Below are 21,857 nucleotides of genomic sequence, written 5' to 3'. Positions count from 1 at the left end.
ATCGGAGGTCGTGTGCTTGATCCATTTTGTAGCTCTCTAATGCCAAAAATGGTAGAGGCTCTTGTTTGTGAATAGGATTGGTTGCGAAAGAGCTTGTATTTCATTTTATGCGGAGGAAATGGTAGATGACGTGGAGTCAATAGATTCAGGTCAGATTTTAAACTTTTTTTTTGAACAAATTTAATGTTTCATTGTTATGTTTATATTTGTATATGTCTTACTTTTCTTTAGATGCATCATGTATAACGGATGAACATCATGTTATCATCATTAATGATTAAGTATCGCATTTGAAGGTAATATTATGAGCTTCTAATAAATTTATTAATAATATTATTTTTGATTTATTTTATTATATTGCATAAGTTCTAACTTCTAACATATTTTATTTTTATATTTTATAGATTTGTCGAGCTTTATTGGATGGCTTTCATTTGAAGTGATTTATGATAGAAAGAAGATATGAGATCCAATTTGGAGTTGTGAGTTGTGACTTATGTTCGTGCTGCTTAAGAACTTAATTTGTATAATATTTTAGATGTATTGAATAATTGAAGCTATACTGTTGTGTATTTTATTTGACATTTGAGATCGTATTTGATGGTATTGTATACTTGTTATTTGGTGACTTTTTATGACACTTATCATGAAAGGATTTTAGTAATTAAAATCATGCTGCATGATTTTATATGAAGTTATTATTATTATTATTTTTATATTAAAATATCTTGTTATATTTTATTTTTAAGATAGTTATAATTATGAAAAAGATTAATCAAATTTTTGAGGTTGACAACAAGATTAATGTGGGAAAGATTGGATTTAATTTAATTTTTTTATAAATTATAATTTAAAATAGATTTTATAAAAAAATTAAAAAATCGAACCGATCAGACCGATTAATCGGTCAACTGATTAATAGGTCTAATCGGTTCGATTTCCATTTGAGTTTTTTTCTTAGAACTGATAAAACTGATTCGACTTTAAAATTAGAGTAACGGTTCGGCTGATTGAACCGTGCCCACCACTGGTTGGAGCTCACTTTCCCAGCAATGTACCGGTCAGAAGCCGCTGCGCCCACGTAGCCGGCGGGTGACACGTGACCAGATCGTCCCGCAACACGCGTCGCGCACCGCCTTTCCCCTCTCCCCCTCCCAAAGCTTCAAGAAGCCTGAAAACCGGGTTCAAAAAACCAAAAGAAAATGCCACCTTTCGGCTCCTGTTCGCGCTTCCGCGCTCTAAACTCCACCGCCTCTCGATGCCTCCACGCCTCCCTCGCGAGGCCTCAGCGGCGGACGCCTCGCCTGGACGAGGTGGGACCCATGGCATGCCGCCTCGGGTCCCGCTCCGTGGTCCGCTTCCGCGGTCCCGACACCGCCAAGTTCCTCCAGGGCCTCCTCACCAACGATGTCCGCCCTCTTGCCCGGCCCTCCTCCTTGCCTTCCTCTCCGTCGTCTTATTTCCCGACGCCCAACGTCGCCCACAAGATCTACCCGCCCGTCTATGCGGCGCTGCTCACCCCCCAGGGGAGGTTTCTTTACGACCTCTTCCTCTATCGGCTGCCGGCAGCCGAGGAGAAGCTCGACCGGACGGGATCCGGGCCGGGTTCGGGCGACGAAGAGGAGCCTCTTACCTTGCTGGCTGATGTTGATGCAGCAGTCTTGGATGAGCTCCTGGATTGCTTCAAGAAGTAAGCTCTTTGATCCCTTCCAAATGATTCCATACGTCTCTTCTTTAAATGATATTCAGATTCAGATAGGAATCGGACTCTTTGTGTATCTTTTCCTTAAATAATGATGGTTCCTGAGTAAATTCTTGACATTCTATGGGGTGATAATGAAATTTTGGACACTAATTGTATAGTGTTTGAGTTGGCAATTCTTCGAATGGGTAATGGACATGTTGACAACATATATTCTAGTAGAGACCTGGTACTGTAGGCTTGAGATTGACCTTAATGCAGGAAAATGAATTAAATACACATTGGTGTTTAAGTTGGCAATTCTTCGAATGGGTGATGGACATGTTGATAACATACATTCTAGCAGAGACCTGGTACTGTAGGCTTGAGATTGGCCTTAATGCAGGAAAACTTTGAAGTGAAAAAAGGCACTGTTAGTAGGTTCAAGACTATCAAAACACGTAATTTTTGATTTTAGGCATTTTAGTTGTATCTATCATGATATTGGGTGTGGATCTTCAATTTGGATGCCCCACTATTGGTTTTGAGGTCAGGATGGTAGATACCCTCTCCTCTTGGGAGGGGCAAAGTCCATCTCTTTCTACATGCATGTAGATATACTCTGAGAAAAAGGTCGAAGCCCCTTAGAAAAGAAAGGAAATATGTTTTTCTGAAAGTGCACCCTAAACTTGCTCAAAGTCATCGGCATAGAAGAGGGGCTAATTTTCTCTTTTTTATATAATTGGAGCTTTCACATGCATCATCGTGGAGAGCCTGATTCTTTACTTCTACAAGTATAGTATTTTGTTTCCCCACCGTGTGTTAGTTCCCAAAAAAATGCAGATGTTTATTTCTATGATATTATCCCTTCAATCCTCCATCTCTAACTCTAGGTGTAATTCCACTAATTTGCTCTGTTTCACTTCTCTTCAGAATGCATGTTAATATGTGAAATCATTGTAGTTGTCCAAATCAATGATTAACTGATGATCACTGGGACACCTATTTTTAGTTAAAGAATTTGTTTGATGCAGCATATGCACCACCATTCAAATCTTTTGTGCCTATGGCAGAAGGATTATTTCTCAACTCCAAAAATGCTTCACATCTCTTAAATTTCTTTAATTGTGAACATTTACCTAGCCTAACATCATATCAACTACTGTTATTTTGAAGCATGATTTTGAATAACCAGAAGCCTATATTCCATTGAAAGGAGTTCGATACTCAAGGATAGGTTTAGGAAGTTATCTTCTTTTTTGGTGCTTCAAGCCTTGCAGGCTTGATCCATGACTTCCCTTTGTTAAGGTCCCTCTGACCCTTTTTTGGGTGAACATCCTTGTAGATCATGGTGGGTTGGTTTGATTGTTGGAAGAGCCTCTGTTCTCCACCAATTTTTAGAAGCTGCAATTCGAGAATTTGTGAATCATCTAAATGCATGAAACATCTCCAGCTTGTTAATGTGTCTCACCCAGATCTTTTAGAGCTGGTCCTGATAACACTAAAGATGTGCTTAGCAGTAACAAGTGCATTCTCCTTAACAACATTGATGCTTGAAGATTTCTTTAGGAGAAAATAATTTAGTTGCATATTAAGCTGTATCAAGCTGCTCAATCTCAAACTATTATGTGAAAGGGGTGTTGGAGATTGATTTGAGCTTGACAACAGATGTTCAAGCTTCACTCATTTATTAACTGAATGAGTTTGTTATCAAGCCACGCCCAGCCTTTATTTATTTTTCCAAGCCCTGCGCATTCAGCCTTTCCTTGTGTACTAGTTGAGCTTCAAGTCATATTTGAGCTTGTCTTATTTATTGGTTGAAAATAAATTAATGAATTAATCATGATATGAAGGCATGCAGCTTGTTTCATTTGCAGCCTCTGTGTTCAATGATTGATGGTGTTTAGCTAGTTTTTGATTCTTGTATGATGATGTCAAATGGCAGCTGTTCTAGTAGAAATGTTGGATTTGTATTTTAGTTGAATTGAAATTTCAAGATTCTTGTCATTGGATTGGTTATTCATGATACATTTAAAGAGTATATGGTGGAGGAATAAGAATACTTATAGTATCATATTGTTATGGAAGCTCTAGTTGATCCATATATCACAACTTTTTATTCTGTAGTTTATCTTCTAAATATATGCTTCATTTCCTTCCTTGGGATTACATAATTTATTATGTGGGCATAGCAAGGTTGCAATAAGGTGAACTTTTGGGCATTAGAATGGGTTTGCTTTGTTGACTATGGATTTATTTTTTTCTTTTTTCTTTTTCCTTGGGGTGGGGGGCTAGTAGGATGAAACTGAAGCTGAAACTGTGAGTATGCAGCTTAATGAGTTTTTTAAGCTTATTTCTGCTGCTGAAGCAAAGGATGTATCTTCTATATTTTTGTACATAATTTAACTGGATTGCCCATGCAGCTAATTGGGTCTGTTGACCTGTGTATTAAGCTGGATCCTCTATGATTGCAGATTCCATTAGTTATTAAAAATTTTCTAACATTAGTTTCATGTAAAGTTAGATTTCTACTGGTTACAGCAACACATGCATGGAAAAATAGCAAAAGCATGAGCTGAATTCCTAGTGCATAATTAGGTGTTATATGTTGTTTTCTCTGTATAAAATTGGTAGCCATATAGTGTAATTCATATTTTTCAGAGTTAGCAGAAAATTTTTGATTGTTAAATTATACAATTAAGAAAGAAGTGGTCTGATAGTTCCTTTATACATGTGCAATAGATATCGATTGAGATCCAAGGTTGAGATAGAGAATGCAACCAATGAATTCTCTTGCTGGCAACGGTTTGGCAATAACCTCTCTGACACTGCATCATCAGTTCAAGAACCTGAGGCCTCATCAGTTGGATGGGGAAAAGGTGTCGATCGTGCAGGTCAAGCAGCTGCACAAGGAAGTAACCTCGGTTGGCAATGGTTCAAGGATCCCCGATTGGATGTTCTAGGATTTAGAGGAATCTTCCCGTCTAACATAACCCGTAAGATTAGTGACACACACACAAAGTGTATTTGCATCAGCATGCTGTTAATTAATTATACATGGCTCTTGCTTGCACCAATTAGGTATATATGGTTATAATTCACATCATCTTCAAACATTAAAACAACATTTGTTATTAATTTTTAGTATAATTTTTCATTTAATCATTATAACTTCTTTTATAGCACCGCTGGTTGAATCTGACAAGGAAACTGATGAACAAAATTATCTTCTGTGGAGATTAGAGAGAGGAGTTGCGGAAGGTTCAACTGAGATTCCAAAAGGTATGGTTATTTACATTCTTGCTGAATTCACCGCTTTCTCCTGCTTGTTGTTATACATGTAGCAGCAGTTTAAACTGATACTTTATTCTGCCAAGTTCATGCCGACAGGCTAAACCGGTTGTCTTAGAATCTAGTTGTAGAATCTAGTTATCATTGCATTCTGATACTTGAGGAGATAGAAAACATTGATGTTTTCACTAAATTATGAGCATATTATTTAAATTCTCTTGGGTTAAAGCAATAATATTTTAGAAGTATGACATCTCCAAATATATTTATAAGCAAGAAAAAAGGGAAAATAAATGCAGCAAGAAGGTGGAGGTTAGATATAATGATACTTTGCACATAGCCAACCCATCATAATATGGTCAGCAAGTTAATATGAAAAAGAGAGAAGGATGATGCAGTTTACATTTTACCCTTCACGTTAAGGTGAGATGATTCATGAATACATTCAAGGATACTAATATTAGACATGGTTTCAAGTGCTCACCTGTATTGGGCCGTTACTAGAGTTTAAGCATTGGGTCAGTATGCTCAGTACAATCTAGTGCACAGAATTGGTGTTCTAGTATGGCACAATGCATGTCAGATGGCAGCCATGCCGGCCATTTGCCAGCATCTCTTGTACTCATGGAATTTAAACCTTGATATTAGAAACTAGAAATGCTCATTTTAAGACTGCAACAAGTGAGTAGTTATTCTCGAATAACTAAACCAGAACACAGGGGGAAGTGCTTCAAGCTGAAATAATTGACTTTACAGATCTTTGGCACCATGACACCGTGAAAGCAATATATGGAAAGTAACTCTTTCAACCTTGGAGACTTCTTTGTTTTTGCAGTAGATATCTAGGACGTGCTCATGATTAGTAACATTCTATAAATTAGGTGCAACCATGTCTAACCACCCCGCCCCCCCCCCCCCCCCCCCCCCAAAAAAAAAAAACCCTGTAGCATCTTGAGAAATTCTGCACTTTGTAACCTCAAACAGAGTACTAGCAACTATTGAAGATTGACATTAGAGCGCCATTGTTTGCATAGAGTAGATGGAACTCTTGTGAGGTCAGTGATTGATGGGAGGAGCCTACATTTTGACAAGTCTTTGTTGGCGGATCATGACTGGCATCCATTGGTATCATTGCTTGGTGAAAAGGCTAGATGCAAGGTGAATTCTAGGTCCTTGGCTGAAAGGGCTAGCTGCAAGATTTAATCTATGACAAAATGTTAGGGTTTATACCATTGAAAAGTGGAGCAGTGGCTTAAAAAGTTGACTTCTAACAGTAATGAATCAGCAAAGTCAGATACTTCAGGGATAGATTGAGGTGGGGATGGGGAAGAAATTAGTGATCTGTGAGAGCATCAATATAATAAACCAGGTTAACATTTATAAGTGCCATGCTTTGCTTGTCCAGGAATTAGTTTTGTGTTTACTAAGCTTGTGAAGATATGAACCTTCTTGTTGGAACAAAGTTCATGGACTAGGCAAAGCCGACCAAGAAGGTGTCTAACTCCTTTTTGTTATTTCTAATTTGTTAAAACATGGTACTTATTTTGCCTTTAGTCAATGTGGAATGGTTGTAGGTGGTCTAAATATCTTATTGTGAAGGTAATGATGCTTCAACTTGGATCTAATATAAGATTGACAATGAGGGATTGGAAAGAGGTTCTGCGTAAAGATCTACTTCTATCAGGCCAGGCCATGTTCATACTAGGACAACTCAATAATAATGTCAATCTCTAGATCGAGCTTTGCTTGGCATCAAGCCAATTTTTCTAGCCCAATCTGATGACAAATTGGCAAGGCCTAGCCAACATTTTCATCACGGCCATGATCTCAGTTTGTATCAATATCAACCACCCCGCGATATGAAATAAATGAGAATCTTGGTCCTGTTATCTTGGCCGATATAAACATATAAAATCTTAGATATCAGCTAATAAAATATATTCACGTTTGTTGATATTTCTCAATCAATTTTTTTCTTCTCTAAATAGACTTTCTTAAATAGTATAACTTGAATCAATGCTTTAATACAGTTCTTAGTCTTGAATTTACCATATTGTCCAAGATTTTGATATCTCGATTTGAAAATATAGGCCGAGATCTCAAAAAATCTCAATTTGTTTAAATTTTTCCTAGTTTTTATATTAGCCAAGATAAATTGAGCTCTCGATTCTTCTTGATCTTGGCCACTCGTTGAGATGATTGACATATTAAGATTTTAAAATCTTGGTCCTAGCTTTACTCAATTTGATCCACCTTGTGCTAGATCTGCCATTTCCTGAGCACTAGTAATGATGGTGGAAAGAAGGGTGGGATCCAATGTAGAGAGAGTCTTGAAGTGGATGTGCCCAAAGTAGCATGCCACTACCTAGCTACAACACTAGGATAAAGAGAGCAAGGGGAGGGGGAAGGGAGAAATCAAGAGAGGGGGGGAGGGGAGAGAGAGGGGGGAGAGAGGGAAGTGAATGGAGAGGGGAGAGGAAGAGATGGAGGTTGTACTCTCACCTTGCTGATTAGATTAAGAATGTGAATGTATAAAACATTGGGTCTGGTTGAGACTAAGCCTATTTAGTTGTCGTGCCCGAGTCCAATCTAATCCAATCCAAATCCTGATTGGGCCTACATATTTGAGCCTGCCATTTAGGCCAAAATGCCTGCTTGAGCCGTCCAAGATCGAGCTAGGCATGCCAGACCTACTCAAGTCTAGTGGTGACAAGCAATAGCTTTCTTCTATCATAACTAAATCATTTATTGTGCATTTAAGTCCAGGATTTTAATCAGTTATAGCGCATTTAAGTCCAGGATTTTAATCATTTATGGTGCATTTAACTCCAGGATTTCATCTTAACAGTGGTTTGTTTGCTTACATATTTTATTTACAATTGAAAACTTACAAAGATGATGGGGACTATTAATTCTTTGTTAAAGTTGATTTTAGGTAGAGGCCGTTTTGTTATTTCAAAATTGGCTTGCAATGGATAATTTTTGGATGATTATAGTGGTGCATGTGACCTTAGAGTTCTTCATTGTTTTTGTTTTTATCTATACCTTATATTAGGAATATCTCGAGAGAAATTGGTTCCTTGGTATGTCTTCACAAAGTTGATCTATGTATGCATGCGACTTGTATATTTGAAGCAATGTGCTGGTGGACTATGATGCAATTTCTGAACAATACTCTTAATTCTTACATAAAGATTCCTGTGCTCTTTGTTACCAAGACCCTTTGGTTTAGCCTAAAGTACCTAACACTTGAAACAAATGCCGGTATGACACTCCGGCATAACATCATATGAAGAAATTCTTTGATATTGAAAGGATCCAAAGCATGAACACACTGCCCATGCCCAATACACGAAGCTAGGTTAATGTAACATAGCTAATGCTTTATGTACAAGTTTCAATTCATTTCCTGATTGTGGAGAATGGAGATACTAATTTGATGAGCAATTGTCGTTGCATATATTTTTGTGCATATGCATATGTACATGGATATTCTTTTGCTTTAAAGTATTTGGAGCTTGGCAACTAATTTTTGGTGTTGGAATAAGAGGTCCAACTGCCCTAACAATACAAGGTAATTATTGCCTCTTTTACATCATCTTCTATTTCCTCATACATGATCCTTATTCCGCTAAATCTATCCCCTTGTTTGTCACCACCACCTTAGCCATGCCTCTTGCCACCTTCACCATGTTTGACCATGTGGAAGATGATATATATGGATGGCAAAGTCATTGAGAAAACATTCCCTCTTCCCAGGTTGAAAATTGTGAGAGCGTGGATCAACTTGATCATTAATGACATGGTGGAAACCTAGCCCTGCAGATGGCAATGTCCAAGGAAGACAAGCTGGGTAGTGCTCGGCTGTAGGAAAAGGGACAAAGAAGGGGAAATAAGTTGGGGATGGTGGCGGCACCGAGATTGGAGAGACGTAGAGTTGGTGTGGAGTCAGCTTTGATGGTGGATTAGAGGGAGAAGGGATTTGGAAAGAGGGGAGTTTGAGGTGGTTACTACTGAGAGGAAGTTACAGGAGTAGGTATTTGAAGGGTGCCTAGAAGGGGAGATGGTAGGTGTTGGCAGGTTGTAGTGGTGGGACATTGGAGTTTCAATGTGTTAGAAGTGGTCCTTGAGGGGAGTAGATGATGGAGAGTGGTGGGTTGGGGCTAACAATGGAGGATCAGAGAGAGAGGAGGTAGGTGTTGAAGGTGCAAGGGATGTAAGGAGAAAGAGGGTTTTGTACTATTTAAGCACTTTATTGTATTAGACTATTTTAGTTATATAATCTTCTAGTGTATTAGTACATCTCAAATCTAGGAAGTATCTAACTCTACTAATATACATGCATACATAGGTTTCTTCTGATTGTGCAAATTATGTAGCATCATGTGTACATTAGGACCAGAAGAATTTGGAAGATGTTTGAAACTTTGAATGGAACTCAATCTAATGCCTCTTCAAAAGTAAATTGGTCATTTGATTGATTTTTGAAAGGAGCTGCTTAATAAATTGATATGGGTTGGATAATATCCTACCTGTTTTCAGCTCTTATAAGAATGCTTTGGTATAAATTTTTGTGCAAAAATTTAAAATATGCTGGTTTCTTCATTGACACCAATGCCATGATATATCTAAGAACTCCAAAGTCTAGCATCACTATCATAATTTTAGCCTATCAGACAACTGCTGCGGGATTAAGCATTAATGTAAATTGTGGCACCATAATGAGAAATTTGTTTTAGTTGAGTAGAAATCATCAATGGTTGGTTAGTATTCATGCTATACACCTCTTTATCAATGAGGAACTAAGTTTGGATCTTATGATGCCTTGTAAGTTGGAATTTCTTTTTTTTTAAAAGAAAAAAAATGCATTAGAGGCATGAGTATAGTAAAGCATGTGGTGATGGATTTGTTGTACCCTAGGCATGGCATACATGCAAGGATATCCTATGGAGATCTAATCACAAGAATTATAACTTGATAATTTGGCCGTAGTTGCAGCTTTGTACTTTTCGTTTTTGTACATGTTCAGTCCCTATGTTAGGTGTATTTGCATATGTGCTATCTACATGGTAAAAGGCTTTTTGGATTAAGACACCTGCTGCCTGCACCTAGGCTAGTATGAAGTTGATGCATAAGATTAAATAAACTGTTTATAGAGCTTCTATTGAGCTGGGCAGACTGGTACAAACTACAGACCATAGTTTATGCTACATATAAGAAGAGTAAACAGACTATATGAGCTTCAAATTGAGACATGCTAATCCATCGGTATCTAATATGCCTTGCTTTTGATGAGTTTAGATTTTGTGGATCATATTGTGATCCACAACTATTTTTATAAGCAGCTTAACAGGGCTGGGTATCCATCGGTATCTTTTTTGGATATTTCTTCTTAACCTAATATTGATCTCTTATGACTTAGTTTTCCCTCCATGTGCATGATCCAAGCTGCATGTTTGGGTTGTTTTTTTTTTTCTGGTTGGGATTGGGATTGGAGAATGGTGTTCTGTGCTTGATATACATTATTGACCTTTTCTCTATCAACTTAAGCTTTTGAAGTCTGGTAGTAAGTTAATACTAGTATTATGACTTAACATTTTATCTTTTTGGGAATTGGGAGGTAAGGGCTTCGATGTTCCTTTGCTGAGGTTTTTGCCACAACTTGATAGGCTAATTCAACTTAGCAGCTTACATTCAAGAAGGAAAACCAACATGACAGAGGTTCAAGAAATCATCCATAGTTCAAACTTCAACATTGTCTCTTTTTTACACATGGTTGTGATTTTCTGTTGCCCAGTTTCAAGCGCAGTTTATGCTACCTAAATTGCTTAAAAGCCTCCTTTCTTTTCCTTTTTATTCTTTTCAGGAAGGAAAATCCTACTTTATTTAGTTCTAGTTTTTATTTGTAAAATATCGATGACTGGTCAACACCTTATGTTATTATTTGTTTAAAATCATAATTTCTTAAAGGTTCTAAATTCTACTTGTAAGATACTGCAAAACTGGTCAACACCTTATTCGTTCTTTATTTAAATAGTTGCTTTTTCTTACCCAGGCGAGGCTATTCCTCTTGAATACAATCTTGCGGGTTTGAATGCTATCTCATTTGACAAGGGGTGCTATGTGGGCCAGGAGCTTGTTGCTCGAACACACAATCGTGGTGTCATTCGCAAGCGCTTGCTCCCAGTGAAGTTTGTAAATAATAAAGGAGAAGGTATTGGTTTCTGGATAGAAACTTAATAGTTCTTCCATTCGTATGAGTATGATTTTTGGTGTTTAGATGCTTATGCATTTTTCTCATTTTGATCAGAACTCGAACAGGCTGTATCACTGGGTTCAGAAGTAGTAGATAGCACTTCTGGTAAGAAGGTTGGGACTGTAACAACTGCTCTTGGATGTCATGGAATGGGCTTGCTGAGATTAGAAGAGGCCTTGAAGCAATCACCAACGTTGAGCATTAAAAATAAGGATGACGTGAGGATTAAGGTTATTAGACCAGACTGGTGGCCAGCTGAATGGGCTCAAGTGCATGAACAACAAACTGCAGCTGCTTAGTAGCTGAATTATGAGAACGAGGATTTGGCCATTTATCATCCAACTTTATGGGAAGGTAAAATCCAAGTCCACCGGCGAAATTTCTTGGAAATGAAACAAAAATAAGGACACCTTCAGTATCTAACATATAAGATGGGATGAGCTGCGCTTAGTATGGCAACTTCATGGAACAATCATTACAATTGTTGTATTTCATAATTTACAATAAAATTAGAAATGCAGAACGTCTTCTTGTTACTTGTATTAATGTACATTGAGGCAATCAGTAGATTGATTACTAAATTCCTTCAAAAGTTGTTTTAGTGCTTGTAGCGAATCGCGTTAGTTGGAGTGAGTTTGGTGTTTTGAATTCAAATTTACATTTTTGTAATAATATATTCTTTTTATTGATATAACCAACGCTATTGCCATGGAATGTCTTGCAAAAATGATATGCATGATTTTTCATCTAAATCGAAATCGTTACCGAGATATATGTGTGCGTAAATTTGCTCTTTTTGACCTGGCTGTATAAGTTGATATATCCCGAGTTATTGTGATCACTTGAAATTAAAATCATCGAGGAGGAAAGTATATCCGAATTTCAATATGTTGATTATATTATGTCAGCTAACATATCCAAATATTTGGTCCTGAAAGACAATGAAATACACTAACATGAATATCATTTGCTGCCATTGAGGAATGCCTTATTTTACATTTGGTAGGAGTTCCTATTGCCTGACCTAGTTGAAGTGCATACTATGGTTCCATGTGGAAAGGGCTTCCTGCTGATAGCATCATCCCTTACAATTTTATAAACTTGCGCAATAACCTTGTTTTTTGATATCATCTTGGCACTTGGTAGTTTGAGACTTGGCTATCTCCTCCTAAACTTGGTAATGTCCTCTGAACTGGTCACACTTACGAGCCATGCCTTTCAACCTAACAAAGAAAACACCGCATGAACACTACTGTACTGCAACATCAGAAGATGTGGAGGATTTGTAACAATTTGAGCTTATTCCGAGAGAAACCCAAAATAATATGTCCTCTCCGTAAGGAAAAATAATGATTTTCATTGAATCACTGTAGAAGGATATCGATGTTAGAATGGAAAGATTTATATCTAAAAACATTCAAGGATCTGCGCCCATAAGCAGGTTAGATGTCTCGTGAAGGGGTGAGCGGATCCTTACAACCAGTCACCTACTCCCAAGTACAAGTAGAAGCTTAGATTTTGCCGGCATCATGTTATGTGTTGTGCCATTGCATGATAGGTTGTATGTTAATGTTTTTGTTTCAAATTTAGTAGTCCATGTTACTGCTGCCATAATTTTATGTGCTGTGCCATTGCATAGCAGATCCCTTAGCCATGCCTTTTGCCGCCACCACCATGTTTGACCATGCGAAAGATGATGGATATGGATGGCAAAGTGATTGAGAAAACTTTCCATTGTCCCAACCTGAAAATGGTGAGAGAGCAGATCAACTTGATCATCTAATGACACGGTGGAAACCTAGCTCCACAGATAGCAATGTCCAAGGAAGAAAAGCTGGGTAGTGCTCAGGTGTAGGAAAAGGGACAAAGAAGGGGAGATAGGTCGGGGATGGCGATGGCACCGGGATTGGAGAGACAATGAGTTGGTGTGGAGTTAGCTTTGATGGTGGATTAGAGGGAGAAGGGATTGAGAAAGAGGGAAGTGTGAGGTGGCAACTGCTGAGAGGAAGTTACAACTTACAGGGGTAGGTATTTGAAGGGTTCCTAGAGGGGGAGATGGGGGGTGTTGGTGGGTTGCAGTATATTAGATGTGGTCTTTGAGGGGAGGAGATGATGGAGAGGTGGTGGGATGGGGCTAACAATGGAGGATCAGAGAGAGGAAAGGTAGGTGTTGAAGGTGTGAGATATAAGGGGAAAAATGGTTTTGTACTCTTTAGCCGCTTTGTTTTTGTATTAGATTATTTTAGTTATATTATCTTCTAGTGTATTGGTACATCTCAAGTGTAGGAAGTATCTAGCTCTACTATATATAATGCATAGATAGGTATATTCTGATTTTGCAAATTATGTAGCATCATATGTACATTAGGACAAGAAAATTTGGAAGATGTTTGAAACTTTGAGTGGAACTCAGTCTAATGGCTGTTCAAAAGTAAATTGGTTATTTGGTTGATTTTTTGAAAGGAGCCACTTAGGAAATTGATATGGGTTGGATAATATCCGACCCTTTTCCGGCCCTTGTAAGACTGCCTTGGTATAAACTTTTGTGCAAAAATTTAAAGTATGCTGGTTTCTTCATTGGCTTCAATGCCATGTTAGATCTAAGAATTCCCTAGTGTATTGTCACCATCATAATTTTAGCCTATCACACAGCTGATACTGGATGAAGCAACAATGCAAATTGTGGCACCATAATGAGAAATTTGTTTCAGTCATGCAGAAATTGTCTCCAGTTAGTACACACATAATGAGGAACTAAGTTTGAACCTTATGATGCCTGAATTTCTACTTTTTAAAAAGGGAAAAAAAGCATTTGAGGCATGAGTGTAGCATGTAGTGATGGATTTGTTGTAGCCTAGTCATGGTATAAATGCAAGGATATCCTACAGAGTTACCAGTCACAAGGATTATTACTTGATAATTTGGCTCTAGTTGCAGCTATATACTTTTGGCTTTTGTACATGTTCAGTCCCTATGTTAGGTGTATTTGCATATGTGCTGTGTATGTAGTAAAATTTTGTTGGATTAAGACACCTGCACCAAGACTAGCACTAAGCTGATGCATGAGATTAAATAAACTATTTGCAGAGCTTCTATTAAGCTGGGCAGACTGGTACAAACTACAGACCACAATTTATGCTACATATAAGAAGAATAAATAGATTTTTTATAAGAGCTTCAAATAGAGACATGCTAAAGCCATCAGTATCTAATATGCCTTGCTTTTGATGAGTTTAGATTTTGTGGGTCATATTGTGATCCTGAACTATTTTTATAAACAGCTTAATAAGGCTCATTTCTTACAACAAAAGATAAATAAATAAAAGATAGCTTGTATATAGGGGAAAAAAAAAAAAAGAATAGATGTGGTTAAAAGGAAGCTTGAACCAACAGGAATCTTATAAAATGATCTAAAATGTTGAATCATAACCATGCTTGCAAAAGTAACGAAACTGAAATTGTTCATATAGAAGCCAAATATCAATTTGCACCTGTTAAGTTCAATGTGCATGTCGATGCTGCATTTATGCGGTTCTACAGAACCATACTCTGAGGTGTTGTGACCTGTAAGAGTGCTTGGCTTCACAAACTAATTGCCTCATGCATTACAATCGACAAAAGCATTCAAGAGCATGCAAACAAAGACAGTGTATAGGTAGAGGCTGAAAGAGAGAGAGTAATCATGGTCTTGAGAAAATTTGGATAGAGTATTTCTGCGAAGTCCTTACTGAAACCATGTCGGAATGTTCAAGTAATCAGGATTTGGTGGGAGGGATGATTTCTTTGGGTTTTGGGGATCCATTTGCCAGATTTGGTGGCTTCAGGAGATCCAGGAGCCTGACCTCTATAGCTTCTTTACTCAACCCCTTGGAAGCTTGATGGCCCCAAGTATATTGGGACCCAGTGTTTTTGATGATGGAAGAAGCTTCTTTGGAGAGACAAGCAATGCCAGGTTCCACAAGCAAGCTCCAGCACCTAAGTCTAAGGGGCCAATTATCGAGGAACTGTCATCTGATGATGAAGAAGGAGATGGGGAGAGGACTGGTATGGAGAAGAAAGGTAACCCAGGGAAACATTCTAGGTCCATTAAAGAACTGTATGTTCAGGACCCTGATGAAAAAACTGAAGGTATAGGCCTGTTATCTTCATGATACCGTCATCACGGTTGGTTAATTGGAATGAACAATGTTGAAGCTTTCTAACTTTTTTTGTTTTGTTGCAGAGAAGAAGAGCAAGCACATGAAGTATGGCAATGAGTTTGGCAGGGCTGGTACATTGCTGTCATGGGCCCCAACATAAACTTTTCAGAGCTCAACAGCAATGCATGGTGGTCCTAATGGACTAATGGAGCATATTATACTTCATCTACGACAAGGAGGACTGGAGGTGATGGAGTAAGTAATCAGGAGATGTTCGAGTTTGTTTTTTCTCCAAGTTTAGTTATACTGCTGAATTTGTGTTGATGATCTTGGTGATCTGTTTCACTAAGGTTTTGCTTGTTTGGTCTGATAGGTTACTGTGGAACAGCAAAAGGAAGCTGATATGACTACATGTAGAGCAACCCACTGGATTTCTCGAGGAATTCATGAAAGGGTATGTTGGTGTGTAGATATTTAAGGTTATTGTTTTCTGATTGCTGTTTTGGCTTAATGTATGATTTTCAATGTTACTCCACTTGTATTTCCTTGATTTAGTGCATTGAGGAGTCATGATGTTAATAGTACTTGTATTGTGTTTGCAGGGTCATTCTGTAACAAGGAAGCTGAATTCAGATGGGAGGGCAGACACAATGCAGACATTACACAATAGGAATGAAAGTACGTATTTTAAAACTTAAGTTGTTGTTGTTATTGTTTTCTTCTGATATCTGGTTTTAACTTGCTTTACCTGCATTGTGCTGACTGCTGAGCAATAGATGAGTTGGATGGCTTTGATGAAGCATGGAAGGGGAAGGTAAGACAGCACCTGCCTGGATGGAATCCAGGGCTTGACATACTTGATAATGGCATGCTAGTAAGTACTTATTGCATATTATTTAATCGAGGCATTAGATATAATTCATAAGTTTTCCACTGATTGTGGTATTGCCTTATCGTATTTATAGATTTCTGTTGAAAGGCACCCCATTATTTACTAATTTAGATGTAGATTATACCTTGTGCGTGTTTGTTTGTGTAGATAGTTGTCTTCTCTTACTTATATTCCCTTGTCTGTTTGCGAGTTTATTGCCTTTTTGTTTTATATTTGCTCATTTGTGAGGAAATTTGAGGGTTGGGAATTGCAATTTAGACCACCCTATTTTAATTTCATGTTTGAACAGCGGCCAGGCCTTAGTTAAGTATTTTTCCTGTTTTCTTTTTCTGGGTTCCCTTAGTTTCTTTGTTTCTCGTTTTAAACCTGAATCTAACCTCACCAAATTCACTGCCACCTCTAACTGTAATGGGCGATAGAAACTTGGGCAGAAAACAAGGACAGCGATATTTTTAAATGCTAGAAACTTAGGCAGGAAAACAAGTAGAGCAACAAAAAAACTATTCAGTTCTTCAAAAAACTATTCAGGAGCTGGGCCCTTCCGTCCTGGGCCACTACAGGAAGTCCACAAAGAAAATTGAGGATGTTCACATATAAGGCAGCCCTTAAAAAATTAAGTACTTCAGAAAAAAAAAAATTTCAGAAGCTCACATATAAGGCATTCCCAATGGAGTTGGTAGGCTGTAGTTAGTTCAATGAGGAATGAGTATAAGCATGGGATAATGTCTTAAATGAATCTTATGCTATCAAATCCCAGTCATGTATACAACGGTTCCATTAAGATGGTGGAGTATTAGATTCCCTCCCCTGGTTCCTAGTGGAAGTTGTCTAGGGATTAAGTTAAAAGAAACTTAGGAGGGACATTTGTTCTCCATTTTTTGGCATTGAAGTAAAGTTGAGGGAATAAGGAAAAATAAAGGCTCATTATTTTTTTTTTGGAGATGTTTGAAATGTTGTGTATGATAAACCTATATAAGGGAAGAAGGTAGGATTACTAACCTGTATCCTACCATTACATAATTTTGCAATTTTCTTGGGTCAAAATGTTTTTTTTTTTCATGTTTATTGAATTATTTCTTTGTACTTTTGTTTTCCTGGCAACCTAACATTGTTTAAACCTGGTGTTTCTTGAGTTAGAACAAAATTGAACTATGATTAAAGTTAATAAGAAGGAAGAAAAAAGAGAAAAACAGAGATGAGAGTAAGGGGTATTTTAGTGCTTGCTGCTTTCATCGTATTTAGTTTCTGCCTAACCTCTTCCTAGCAGTTTTTACATGTTTAACCTGGCACGGATGGATGTCTAAGAGGTAAACTTGACCTTGCAAGGTCCACTAGCTTGTAAGGATGTAACATAGAAGGTAAGCTATTTTTCCCCTGCAATTTTTGACAATTTGCAGCTTTGGAGCCTTTAAAAAAAAAAAATAAAATAATAATAATAATAAAACTTCAGTGGCTTTGGATGATCAAGAATGTTTTTCTACATTAGAAAGCTTTGTGGTGTGGAAGGATCGTAATGATCATGATTATTTTCCTCTTTCCTTTAGAAGGCTTCGCAGCTTGAAAAGATCTGCATTCTGTAGTCCTGATTGGAGGAGGTAGTAAGTGGCGAAGTTTTCTATTTCAATTTTACCCTATATTTTATCTTGGCAGGTTGAAATTCTATAGGCAGGTTTGATCAAAAACCATCTTAAAATAATCTGTTAGATCTTTGACAAGTACAAGATATGGGCATGTGCAGTGCATGCTCTAAAACTGAATATAAAGATAAATATTAAAAATTTGATTTAAAACGGTATAAAATAACCTTAAAAACAAAGTATAGAACAGAGGAAGGATAAAACAAAGACAAAGTAGGCTTAAAGTCCATAACAACAAAATAAAAATGTTGAGAAAAAATAAACACAATAGAATATTTGATGCATGGATGTCATTGAAATGTTGTTTGTGTATGTAGGGCTATATATTCATATAAATGTTAAATACAATCTGCTCTGGTATGGTTATGTTTTTATTTCTCTCAGGAATTAAGAGTTATATATATAGAGAAAAAGGAGTGTTTATAACCCCTTTATTTTTTCAAAATCTGAAGGTTGATGATATCCTTAATAAGTATACTACTAAAGACTTCTGAGTGGCAAATATAAAATGGCAAAATTCATTAGAGTAATGTTGCGAGGTGGCTGACAAATGGCACAGCTATAACTAGAGATTGAGCTGGTGAGAGAGAGGGAGAGAGAAAGGATTTCAACCATGATAAGAAATTGAGTGATTCAAGTAAAGGTGCAAATGGAAGAGAAGGCAGCTAGATGGAGAGGAGAGACACAAGGGCCTAGTCTTACTCTGTTATTAAGAAGTTGAATATGATATAGATATCTTAGGATCAGAATAATTTTTTGTTCTGGATCTTAGATAGGATACTAATTTAATAGAAGGTTGGACTTGGAAGGTACTAAAAATTATAAATCTATTTCCTAATAATGTACAGATGATCATTCTAAATTGTCTTGTTTTCACTCGCAAAAATTGGAAAAGAAATGTCTGAAAAACCTGTATATCTATGAATTCTTTTTCTATGGTTTATGTTATTGCTCTCTGAAATTAATATCACGCAAAGTTACCTAGATAATGTTCTTTAAGCATTCAAATTTTAATCTTAGATTAAAATGTGATTTATGCAGAATACTACATTGTAAGTAAATATTTTTTATGCTTAAGAATAAGAAAGAATTTTAACTTTTTAAGTTTACTCACGTGTTATAATCCTAGCATCACCCTGCATGCTCTTGCACAAAATGGTAAAATACATGCAAAATGAATGCAAGCTTCATATTTTAGTACTCAGCTGAATTTTCAAAACAATGATTTTGGTTTTAGGGGTTTAGCATGTGGATAAATTGTCTATAAGATATGCTTTTGTCGGATGTAGAGTTGTCAAAATGGGCTGGCCCAGTCCACAATGGTCTAAAATTTGATGGGCTGGGCCTAGGCCCAGCCAAAAAATGAGACAGCATATAGCTGGCCCAGCCTAGCCCTTTAAGGGCCGTGGGCCGGGTCGGGCCAGGCCATCAAAATATATAAAAAAAAAATGGAGCGGTCATCGATGCCGCGGTCGAATCGGAGAGTCTGGAGAGGAAGGGAGGAGGGGGCGTATGGTGTACCTTACAATCAGACTTGGAGACAGCGGTACCGGCAACGAGGAGGAAGGAGAGGAGCCAAGAGGGGAGGCACTGCCGCAGCAGTCGCACTAGGCAGAGATCAGATCAAGCGTGGTGGGAGGGCATCGCTGCGATCGGATCTGACTCGGAGGTGGTAGCGCCGGCGATGAGGAGGGGGATCTGACTTCTGAGAGCTCGGAGAGGTTGGATGGGATGTCCGTCGGCAGAAGGGACCTTGATTCTTGTGACAGACTCGGAGGTGGCGGCGCTGGCGACGAGAGGGACTCAAAGGCGACGATGCTGGCGACGAGGAGGGGGGATCTGAGAGCCCGAAGGCCGGCGGTTGGATGGGGGGTGTGAGATGGAGATCGACTGATCGAGATTCGAGAGCCAAAGGGAGAGGAGAGGAATCGACGGTCGTCTAGCGACGGTGGCGATGGCGAATAGCTGAATCGTGAAAAAAATAAGTATAGATTTTTTTAAGATTTTTTTTTGAGTTTTTCTTGGTCCAACTGGGTTAGTCCGGCCCAACCCATCTCGGCCCTTGGACTGATGTGGGGCGGGCCAAAAAGCCTGATTGTTATTTGGACTACTAATATGGCAGCTCTGCCCACCCCATTTACAGGGTTGGGCCGGGCTGGCCCTGTGGGCCAAGCCCATTTTAATAGCTTTAGTCGGATGCTAGTTTCGTGTATTGGGTATATGATAACATTGATGATGGTTTTGTTGAATGGCATTAAATGTTGCGATACAGAGGTCATGCAAAAGGCCTTTTTCTTTTTCTTGTTGTGCACGTGCGTGGCTGGCTGGCTGGCTGGCAGGCATTACACCCATCTTTGATATCAATCACAGATGACAAAATTAACCCATGACAAAATTAACCCCAAGTAGGAATTCATGATTATCCTAGTGGTATTTGCATGGGATGTTCTTGGAGTAACAAGTTACGATGAAATTTTTGTGAAATTCTTTTCAAGTGTTTTTGGTTTTATCATGGTCCATTGGACCTTCATTTGAGGTGCTCTCTTAAAGGAAATGCAAAAATCTTTTGCATTTTGGATGATAATTGCGGTCAGAGCACTGATAATTTTTGATTGTTGAAGCTAAGGGGAACAAAGTAGACTTTCTGATTTGGGACAAGTTCTTATCTTTCTGGCACTGATGTGTTCTATGTAAATTACAGTGTCTGGACAAGATTGTGTATCTTTCTGATTTGGGACATGATCGTATGATAATTATAGTTTTGATTCAAAGCTGTTATTTGTTGACTATTCAACAGGCTATACGTGTTCCTTTCAGAAATGAAACATGGGTTTGTTTACAAGTGATTTAATCTCAGGAGTTCATGAGCTTGGCCATTCTGATATGGTTATTCTAGGATATGCAGATTTCATAAAGGGATTAATGGGAATGACAACAGGATTTGGACCACAAGTCACTTGAACAACCCAATGGGTTAGGGGGAATCTTCAGAGTGATTAACTGCTTTAAAATTTACTCAGTTTGAGTAATCTTTATGCTTCTTATCCTTGCTTCCTTCTTGCTTGATTCTTTTGGTTGGAATTTTTAATTGACCCTTTAAGTGTCTAGCATTTTTGTACACCAAGTGTCTTTTCTGTCTTGTCTGGACGGATGAATCCAAGGGATATTTGGAGGACCTGAATGTGCATGGCTGAATGGATCTTTGTTTTTTCCATGTGCTGTCACCTTGCATTTTGTTTATTATGATGATATTATATGGTTTTGATTATAGTTTTGATTCTTATTACTAATCCCAATCTAAGATTGTGGATTGGATCTTACTACATTTTTGTATGAATGGTTGTGTAGGAAATGGCAGCAGTAGCAGGCAAGGTGAACCGCTGGCCAGGGAGTGGGCTCTTCCATCAGCTGAACAACCCTATGATTTAGGAAGGATGAGGTCACAACCCCAGACTGATCCTTTCAGACGGGGAGCTCACTGAACTAAGAGATGGGGTTCCTGGCATTGTTAGTGTCAGGGATGAATTAGTGGTATTCTGGCACTTGGGATGAAAGTGGGGGTTCTATTAGCTTTCTTTTGCGAGTTTCTTCTGGGTCTCTTGCCGTCGTTATCAGGATTATAAACGGTAAAGGCACCGTATCCATAATGCGGTACTAGATAAAACTCTTGGATGTTAGTATGTGCGAGAGTTGCTTATTGAGACCATCAGATATTAGATCATATGGTGGCCTATAACGAAGTGTGCCTTTCTTACACCCTTGGATGTTAGTATGTGTGAGATTTGCTTATTGAGACCATCAGGTACTAGATCATATGGTGGCCTATAATGAACTCTGCCTTTCTTACACCCCAGTGACTCCGGGTGGTTGGGTATGAACGTTGCGTGCGGATGTTTACTGAACAAATTACACGGCATCAAACAGGAATGATATCTTAGGGAAGAAGGATGTTTTCTTTTGC

At 38.1% G+C, this 21,857-nt stretch overlaps 1 protein-coding gene and 1 pseudogene across 1 annotated transcript; both read left to right on the top strand.

The window, feature by feature from the left end:
• The first annotated feature begins 1,176 nt into the window (after window positions 1–1,176).
• Window positions 1,177–11,857, top strand: LOC105054779 (putative transferase At4g12130, mitochondrial). The gene is made up of 5 exons (XM_010936369.4): window positions 1,177–1,690; window positions 4,424–4,677; window positions 4,865–4,963; window positions 11,028–11,186; window positions 11,283–11,857. Exons 1-5 carry the CDS (start codon window positions 1,203–1,205, stop codon window positions 11,525–11,527), a joined length of 1,245 nt encoding a protein of 414 aa, XP_010934671.1. The 5' UTR covers window positions 1,177–1,202; the 3' UTR covers window positions 11,528–11,857.
• A 1,523-nt stretch (window positions 11,858–13,380) lies between these two features.
• LOC105054778 (uncharacterized) lies at window positions 13,381–21,854 on the top strand (annotated as a pseudogene).
• Window positions 21,855–21,857: the final 3 nt, after the last annotated feature.

This window comes from Elaeis guineensis, chromosome 12 (assembly GCF_000442705.2).
Source record: "Elaeis guineensis isolate ETL-2024a chromosome 12, EG11, whole genome shotgun sequence".
Taxonomy (NCBI): Eukaryota; Viridiplantae; Streptophyta; class Magnoliopsida; order Arecales; family Arecaceae; genus Elaeis; species Elaeis guineensis.
Note: the sequence above shows the minus strand (reverse complement) of the source record. Positions and strands in the feature narration are given on the sequence as shown.